At 51.4% G+C, this 9,166-nt stretch overlaps 2 protein-coding genes across 2 annotated transcripts in view; one reads left to right on the top strand and one right to left on the bottom strand.

Annotated features, from left to right (window-relative positions):
* Positions 1-4,302, top strand: part of Pmar_PMAR020748 (eukaryotic initiation factor 4f, putative) — a gene marked incomplete at both ends in the record, with an annotated part of 4,916 nt that extends 614 nt beyond the window's left edge. Inside the window, 4 exons of the mRNA XM_002781317.1 lie at positions 8-1,397; positions 1,449-1,716; positions 1,770-2,309; positions 2,362-4,302. Of these exons, the coding sequence (XP_002781363.1) occupies positions 8-1,397; positions 1,449-1,716; positions 1,770-2,309; positions 2,362-4,302 (4,139 nt within the window). The remainder of the gene's footprint in view (positions 1-7; positions 1,398-1,448; positions 1,717-1,769; positions 2,310-2,361) is intronic.
* A 3,492-nt stretch (positions 4,303-7,794) lies between these two features.
* Positions 7,795-8,893, bottom strand: Pmar_PMAR020749 (2-heptaprenyl-1,4-naphthoquinone methyltransferase, putative). Its single transcript, XM_002781318.1, has 5 exons — positions 8,711-8,893; positions 8,456-8,636; positions 8,217-8,345; positions 8,057-8,169; positions 7,795-7,951 (listed from the first exon to the last, which is right to left on the bottom strand). The coding sequence occupies exons 1-5, from the start codon at positions 8,870-8,872 to the stop codon at positions 7,859-7,861; spliced, it is 678 nt and encodes a 225-aa protein (XP_002781364.1). The 5' UTR covers positions 8,873-8,893; the 3' UTR covers positions 7,795-7,858.
* Positions 8,894-9,166: the final 273 nt, after the last annotated feature.

The raw sequence follows: 9,166 nt of genomic DNA on the forward strand, positions 1-9,166 counted from the left end.
ATTATAGATCCCAGTACTGGTCAGGAAGTGAAGTTGGTCGACCAACCTGCTACTACAGCACCCAAGCCTGTCAACAGCAGCGGTAGCGAGAGCAATGCAGGCCCTGCTACGACAACGACTAGACCGGCCCGTGTGGACTCTGATGTCGTGGAGGAGGAGAAGTCGGGTGGAACTCGTCCCACTACGGCAGCTACCACAGGGAGGCCGGTCTCTCGACAGAAGCCCGGGGCCCAGCCACCATCTTTTGCGGCAGTTGCCGCTGGTGTCGCTACAGCAGGGTCTCCGACTGATGCAGCCGAGGACTCTGAAACCGTTGGCAGCCGAGCCCAGCCTCCTACGTCTCCAGCCTCTCCTACAGTGGCCCATCATGATGATTATCGTGGTGTGAACGACAAGAAGAAGCTCTTGAATGCCGCTTTACGCAAGCCTCTACCGTCTGCTGCCAAACCGCCATTAGTTGACTCCAAGCGTCCAAAAGAGCAGCAGCAAGCAGCAGTTCCTTCTACCGCGAGAGCGGAGGGATCCTCAGAAGTCTCCGCTCAGCATGATGACGAACAACGTCAACAGTTGCCGGCGAAGGTCGAGGATGAGCAGTATTCTGAGCATGCTCTTCAACAGCAGGTCGGCTTCATTCCAGCTGGTGGTGTTCCCCCTATGTATCCTATGGGAGGCCCTTATGGCGGTATGCCTCCCTATGGCGCACCTTCCTATGTGGGGCCTCAGTATGGTGGCCCATTGCAGCAACAACCACAGGCAATGCCTATGTATCCTCAGCCGGTCCAAGGAGGTGCTGGAATGATGATACCAACCTTCCCCCAGCCAGGGCTGCATGCTCCCACTCAGGAGGGAGAGATGCCCTCTTCCCCACCACCATCGGTTCCATCGGAGCCTTCCTCACAACAACAGCAGCCCTCGGCTAGTCATGATTCGAGTAGTAGCTCGCCACCGCCGCCGCCGCCGTCTCAAGCGTCTGCAACCAAGTCTACTACTCTGTATGGTGGGAGGAAGTTGGCATTTAATAAGGCTATTGCTAAAAAGCCTCCAACAGTAGCTGTCACCTCACCCGCTGAGAAGGAGGCCTCTACTGCTCCTACTAGTGGTACCGCTGCGGCGGCTAATGTGCCCATACCGCCTCACTCGGAAGGTCCGAATCATCTTGGGGAAACTTCAGCTGTTACTCTCGAGCGCAAGAAGTTGTTCAGCCGTGCTATTGGGAAGCCTAAGGTCACTGTAGCTCCTCTGCCACGGGTGGAGCCGGTTCAGGAGGCGGCAACAACGGAGGCAGTCGACGAGGGTAAACCGGAGGCTGTCTTAGAAACTCCCGTGGCTCCGATCAAGCCGGCTATTGCAGTGTCGCCCTCTCCGGTGGTGTCCATCGCCAAGAAGCGTGGATTCAAGTAAGCCTTGCACGTGATCGCCTATCTTCCATCGCTTTTGTTTTCTATCAGGAATATCCCGATTGAGCGCTCGGCTGTTCATCCCAGTCCAGTCGTAGCTCCACAGCAGCTTACCGCACCAGTGGATCTACAGCAGCAGCAGCCGGTTCTTCCTGAGCCGGCAGTCGTGACCTCTTTTGAGACAGGGCATGTCTCCAAGGAGAAGGACAGTTGGGAGGAGACGAGCTCGTCAGAGGGCGAGGCAGTGAGAGATACTGAGGTCCATAAGGAGGCTGAGGGCACTGAGGGTGAAGGAACTCCATCGGCTGAGTCCAGTGAGGTAGGCGTATATATGTCATAGTTGTTGAGCAATATCATCGCTGCTATTCTCAGGGGCCGATTCTGGAGCCTCTACCTTACGATGGGCCTCTTTCACGTAACGACCTCCTCCGTATGTTCCTTGTGGCCCCTGCAACTGAGGCCTTCCGTGGTGGTGCACGTCCGATCAACTTCGCTGAAGAAACCCCTCCAGAGCCACTGGTTACCTTATCTGTCGCTAGCACAAGTCAAGTACGGCAACCCGGTGGTGGCTCTGCTGGTGGTCTAAGACGGCAGACTAGTAAGGGCATGATGGCCCAACGACAACAGGGTGGTGGTGGTCATCAGCACATGGGCACCGCTGACTGGCGGAAGGACATGCTCGGTCCTCAAGCCATGCGAGATAAGTATAATCGTCAACAGAGTCGACAACAGTACAAGCGGTTCAACGCTCCAGTAGCCCCACTGAAGGTCACTGAGCATGGTTATAAGGTGGCAGCGAAGCTTGAGGATGTATCCCCTCAAGAGAAGCTTCATCGTCTGGTTATGTCCAACCTCAACCGTATCACCGCTGAGAACTTCATGCAGGTCACTGCTAGCCTGGCAGAGTTAGGGGTGAGTCAAGCTGCGCGTCCTCTGTCGCTCTACTATCACGCTTCTTTTTCAGATTGATGAAGGTTGGAAGCTCGAGTTAGTGGTACGGACCATCTTCGACAAGGCCATTCGGGAGAGCTACTACTGCGAGATCTATTCTGATATGTGTATGCAACTCCGCCGAGTGCTGCCAGAGTTCGAGGGTGATGACGTCAACACACCCATGACTTTCACAAGAGCTCTTATCACTAAATGCCAAGAGGAGTTCGAGGCCTTGCCAGTGGATCTAGCTCCGACACCTGAGGAGGAGGCCAAGGCCAATGGTGATGCCCAAGAGTTGGAGGTCATCCGCTCCAAGAAGAAGGAACGTATTCTGGGCAATATGAAGTTTATTGGGCAACTCTTCCTACGTCAACTACTGAGTGCCAAGGTTATCAAGGAGGTCGTTGGTCAACTCATTTTCCGGTCGGATGAGCCTGAGGAGCACTACATTGAATGTGTTTGCATTTTATTGCTGAACATTGGGTCAACTCTAGATCACTATGAACGTGGTCGCGAGATGTGCACTAGATTCCTCAGTCGTCTGAGGGACATTAAGAGGTTGGACTACCCTAGTCGGCTCAAGTTCATGATCCAGGATCTCATCGATAACAGGAGTCGAGGCTGGGTGGACCGACAGGGCAATCCTGTTGGTGGTAGAAGCAAGAAAGCAGTGAAGTCCGTTACCCTACAGGGCCAAGAGGACACTAAGCGGCAGGCTAAGCTCGATGAGGCCCGACGGAAGATGGATGAACTTGCCATTGAGAAGAGGGAGCAAAAGGAGGCTAAGGAGAGGGAGCTACAGGAAGCACGAGCTTTCAAGGTCGATAAGTTCAAGAATTCTAGAGACTACTTCCACGAGGACGGGGACCTCACTTCGTTTCTCAACGACGTGACTACTATGGTCCAGAACGACCCGAGCTGTCCCTCCAAGATGGCTGAGAATCTGGTCAACTGGGGAGCGGAGGATCCACGTAAAGCGTTCAAGGATGCCGAGCTGATCGTAGAGCTGGTCCGGCGTGGCATTATCCCTTTCAAGGTCTTGAACCTGGTTTTGCGAGGCTTCCTCGAGGTTCTAGATGACGTCGCTATGGACTTCCCTAAAGCGCCTGAATTCTATCATCGACTATTTGCGCTACTTCTCATTGGTGATTACTCGGTGGAAGGCGGTCCGAGCGAGTTCGACCCGCAGTTGATACTCTCGTGGAAGGTCCTTGCTTCCGATGAGCGGTCGTTCGATCTTGCCGTGAAGGTGTTGGAACAAGCCAAGCATCTTGCTGGCATCCCCGGTGTCCAACAGGGTTTGCATTTCCTTCGTCCGCTGATGAAACGGATGAAGCACTTGGAGCCCTCTGATGACCAGGACCTTGACCAGATGCTCGACGAGATTGGCCTTCTGAAGGATGAGACCGAGAGTATAGTCAACAAGCTCAGCGCTGAATTGAAGAGCAAATATTTTGATGCAGCAATGAGGTTGATCAGTGAGGAGGTTCCGGGTGATTTGCTCGGTGGTAGAAATGCGCTATTTGAGCGAAGGGTGATCTTAGCGTTAATATCCAGCTTGCGTCTGGCATGGTCTAAGGACTCTTGGACAGTACGGCTAAAGCCCGCGGAGAGCCTCCTACGTACGGTCTGTGGTACAGGCACTGAGACTGGTGTTGGCAGCCCTAACAACCGGGAGCTCCACAATCAGAAGCGGCTCATAGAGTCTCTCGCTAATGCCATCTACGATGCTCGACTGCCGTCTAAGGACGTTGCTGGGGTATATCAGGCATTCATGGACTTGGGTCTAATACGACAAGTGGTGCTTCAAAATTGGTATTCCCAGACCTCCACAGAGTCGGAGCATGAGGTTCGGAAGTTCGTAGCGGAAGGTGTGAAGCGTCTCGTGATGGCTCAGAGTAGTGATGGTGAGACTCCACCGGACAGCTCCGCTGAGTCAGTGCCCTCTCCCTCTCCATCTGCTTCTCAATAGCGACTTAGCCGTTTATTTGAATAATAATACATAACCGTACCATTGCTCTATGTGGGTGCCTTATTTGACGAGGACTCCCTTTTAAGGTTGCTTGCGTGTTTTTTTGTCTCATATTCCCACTAGTCTTACTACTGCTGGTCTGAACTAGAACGATGGATAGCAGGTTGCTGTCCGTTCCTGGTTGGACGTGCTGAATCGTGGCTGTCTGTCTCGGTCGGTGCTGTTAACATTATCACTATCACTGCCTCGCTCATGTTGAGGTCTACGATGCTTTCTCTGGTCAACGCATGTGTCAAGGGCTCTCCTTCCGTCGCGCGCCATCTATTGGAAGGTGTGTGCTCCTTCTCACAGGGTTGTGAGAAATTTCCCGTAATACAGTGGCCTAGGTATGATAGCCCGAGCTGGTCGATGGTTGGTGCAGCATAGCCTATTACGCCGGTTATACAATTTACTGTTCTCGTCTCTATCTTGACTAGCTCAACCTGACCAGGGCTAGTGGTCATCGATAGTCTTAGTGTGGGGGCTCGCATGCTGAGCGAGGTACCCAACCTCTACAATGGTTTCCGATGACAACTCGGGCGGTGGTAGGCGAGATGCAGAGGCCGACCATTTTTGTTGCTGGTCATTTTCGGTAACTGTTCTAGTAGTGCTGAGGGTGGAGACGGAGGAGCCCTCAGCGTATGATAGTGCTGATGAGGAGCCTTCAAGTACTCTTTTCCATCTAGTATGTGGTTGATTATTGCTATTAATATTATCACTACTACTACTAACGATATTGTCTTGGTGTCGTTAATGAAACGCTTGGGGTAGGGAGGTTGATCTTGTGAATAACCCATAGGAGAAGATGATCACTGATTGCTATTAGAGCGACGCTGTTGTAGATGCAGCCCCCCGACTCTACATGCCTTACGGCTTCTTATAAACGGGTACTTGCCCGATATGATAACGTGTAAGCTTGAAGAGGACCAATAAACGGCGATACTACTATAGTTGTGTTGTATTGAGAGAACAAAACAGTTGTCGTATAATACTTAGTAATTGGTTACACTTGTGTGTGACTCGCCGCCCGTATGGCGTCCATGATTTGGTGATTTTTTGGTATCAACAGCTACTACCACCTCGATGTTGTATACACGATATCAGTATGTTCATAGTGGTGATGGTTGGAGTAGCAGTAGTTCGAACTGCTGCTCAATTGTTTATCATTTTCCCCTGGCAAGAGTTGTCGATGATGGTGATTGCTACACGAGGTTCGTAATGCTCGACGGCGGTGGCGGCGACTTGTCATTGACCATTCGCCCCAGCTGCTACACTGAGCTGTGCTTCCCTCCTAGACCCGTAGGTCTGCTGCAGATCGATATTGATGGTATACTACTGTTAATACACCAAGCATCTTGTGTTAATCAGACTGAAGTTGAATTCTCAGAGGGTCTGCTCGTTCCCCCTCACAGCTCTTTTCAATGATACCGATACCGTCGGTCGGAGGCTCACATGTCCCTAACGATACCATACGGCGGAAGTATCGGCCGGCCCTTCTAGGCCTCCTCTTCCTCCAACTAGCAGCCGCGGGTGTCCGAATGTAGCCTCTGGGGAGGACACTGTCTTCTCATATGTTGCATCGTAGTTACCAACTCCAGATAGTTAACGGAGTGATGAGCCTGCTGTGGACCATCGGTGCTTATTATGTGGTGCTCAAGTGGGATATGATGCTACACTACATAACCATGGTCGGCTTCATATTCGGCTTCAATGGGGTAGCACTTGTCTGTGCATCACCTTCCACTACGTCCTATTCAGTTCGTCAGTACACTGTACCTCGTAGAGAGGCTGACGAAGGTCAAGGCAGCGCCCATGTTCTCATTTCCCCTTGCGGATTCGCTACTCGTGGCTCAGCCTTTTCTGGACCTTCTAGTCGCTCTCGTATGCTGGCTGGTAAGTGATGTTGGTATTGGGGCCAATAGCACTATGGAAAATATGTACGTTGTCAATTACATGTGTTGGTAGGAACGAGAAAATCTCGCGAAATTCGTGTTATTTTCCTACTTGAATTCGTATGTAACCTCCTATAGTGAGTGAGGGAACTCCTTAACTCAGCCGAGCAAAGCGAATATATGTTGCAACACTGGCCAGTAGACTCGCAATCCCCTCCTTTAGGTCTATGAAGCTGATAAGGACTTGGAGGGCTACGCTCCCGTTAGCGCTGCTTCGACAGCGCCTCGCTATAGCAGTACATACGCCAACTACTCGGTAGCTTACATGCAGCAGTGCTGCAGCAGCACTCCCTGTTCATGGAGATTGGGCCTCTCAGGTTTCAGGTGGCCCAACGTTCGCTGCCTTCTCTGGTCGTGGCTCACGGCTAGGGTCTGATAAAGGAGATATCTAGTGCTTGATCATGCCGTGTAGCATGCCATACCATTACGACTAGGCTTGTAAGTTCACTGTCACTTGTGTTTCTAGTGCGACCTGGTTATCTTATGAAGCGGTTCGTGATATCGTCGCGACCTTCGAGGCGAAGGCTTCGACGGTTCCAAACGGGAGACTCCCCTCTGATGATAGCAGGCGCGAGGAGTTTCCCTTTGTTAGCCTACCTTCCTGATGAGATCTGAACCTACCTTAGCTTCACGAACTGACAGTGATGTGGCAGTCAATGCTGGTCACCCGTCCCGGCAGTGAAGGGATGATAATAGCAGGCTTGCCCGAGCCCGACACTAATCCCACAGATCCTGATCGAATCCTCGGCGATTCCCAATGACCATATAGAGGCCTAGCTCAGCTCGAGTGGCCGCCCAAACCTCACCGTGCAATACTCGGACTGTGGTCCTTCCTACGGCAGAGGAGCGCACCGTCAGAGGAGATGGCAATTGCTATTATCGGGCCCGGGCTTATGGCTTTGTGGAGACCTTGACCAGCTTCTGCCCTACAGTTGACAGGTCTCGTTACTTGGCTAGCTGCTATGGCAGACGCGGGACGGGATCAGTCTACGTTCGCTGACAGTGACGATGGTCTTCGTCTGGATCATGGCTACCTCGAAAAGATAATCAAGATGATGAGCCAAGCCGGCTCAGCCAGCGCTCTCTCGACATCGAACACGAGAGGAGAAACTCGAGCACCTTGTCCTCGTTTCGAAACTCTTCCGTAGCCCTCCCTTCAAGAAGTTGCGAAATCTTCCTTAAGTCGGCTGCATCAGGACGAATGGATTTCATGATTCAGACTCGAGTCGGTGTACTCGAAGGAGAGAAGTTGAGAGGGATCCCAAAGCCTCGAATCACGCTGCGAGCCCGCCCCCCCCGAGTAAGTCGCGAAGCCCGGGAGCAACTTGGGTTAAAGTCTTCAGTTCCACCAGACCAGACTAGTGGATAGAATAGAACTCTTAGAGCACACTTATAGCACAGGTATATGTATTCGATAAATTCCAGAACAAGATTGCCCCCCTCAACATTAAGAGACAGTGGAGTTTTCGCACAGTCCCAATGAACTCAGAAACTGCAAAACCACCGTCAGAAAAGGAAAACAGATTCACAAGCTTTTTAGAAAGCCCCGCGCAGTGTGTACATCATTAGAGCGTCTTCTCGAAAACAACAGCGTAATTTTCCTCGACCCCTTGGATCTCTGGCTCCTCAACAACACGGAAACCAGCAGCAACGACTTCCTGACAAAAAGGGTATTACTTCCGCATACGAATCCCTCACAATCAGTAAAAGCAACTCCATGCGAGTGGATAAAAAAGGAGTCGATTTGATGTGATGATGCCTACCCGGACAAAATCTTCCTTGTCTCCTCGTATGTGAGAGAAAACCCAATCCTCATCTGGGTGACTCGCCTTTTTGGGGTCTCTCCAATGGTCTATGAGAACGAGCCTGCCTTCACCTAACAACAGCGGTATTTCCTCATCGAGAGCTATACGGTAGACTCACCCTTTAGAGCGGCCTTGATATCCCTCAAGACGGCTTGTGGATGTGTCAAGTGATGATAGACATCGCAGACCAGAACGAGGTCTACGGTGCCCTTCACCTCCTCAGGGAGGCAGAGGCTCTCTTCTGTACCTGGTCCAGCACAAGACTCCTAGAGCGTGCTATAACGTCGAGATTCCAGGAGGCCATCCCTTGTGCCACCGCGTTAGTCGAACGAAAGAACCCAAGACCCAGAGACCCACATTTGATGAGATGCACCCGATTCTTGTCGAGGCGACTGTCCTCTTTTAGGTATTCCAGAAATCCAGGAGAGATCTCCGTGGCGTAAACTTTAGCACCGGCGCATTTGGCTAACTCTCGTGTGAACAGACCGGTACCAGCACCAACATCAACACTCACCATGTTATCCTTAAGATCGAGTATCTGAGTACCAGAAGCGTGTATGAGCATGCGCATCGCAGCAGTTTATGCGGGAAGAGCTACCACGGGTGGCTTACGTGAAGTACATTGTCAAGATGGTTTTTCAGTTGTCGATCTCCTTCAAACTTTGGGAGATACTCATCCAACAGCTCCTGCTCGGAGCCTTCCAAGAATTTCTTGTTGGGCCCCTCAGGATAATGATCAGGATCGAATGAGGCTTCCTCTTGACAATTAGGCATTGAGAATATAACAGAAAGTTGAAAACTACGAAGTGTGCGATGGAGCACACCATAATTCTATTTGCGTTAGGATTACTTCATGATGACTCAAGTCCGATTCGACACTTCAAGAGGAAAACACTGGAATATCTCACAAAAGAACAGTAGTTCGAGCCGTGCAAGATACCAGCAGTAGATGGCCCTCACGAAATATGATGCATAGCTATAAAGAGTATCTTGCACACAAAGCGCGTGGGTGATTTGAGACTCGGGTTAATATTGAAGACCTAGAGTCGATGAATTCGCACGGAAAGT

Source organism: Perkinsus marinus, assembly GCF_000006405.1.
Source record: "Perkinsus marinus ATCC 50983 genomic scaffold scf_1104296942710, whole genome shotgun sequence".
Taxonomy (NCBI): Eukaryota; Perkinsozoa; order Perkinsida; family Perkinsidae; genus Perkinsus; species Perkinsus marinus.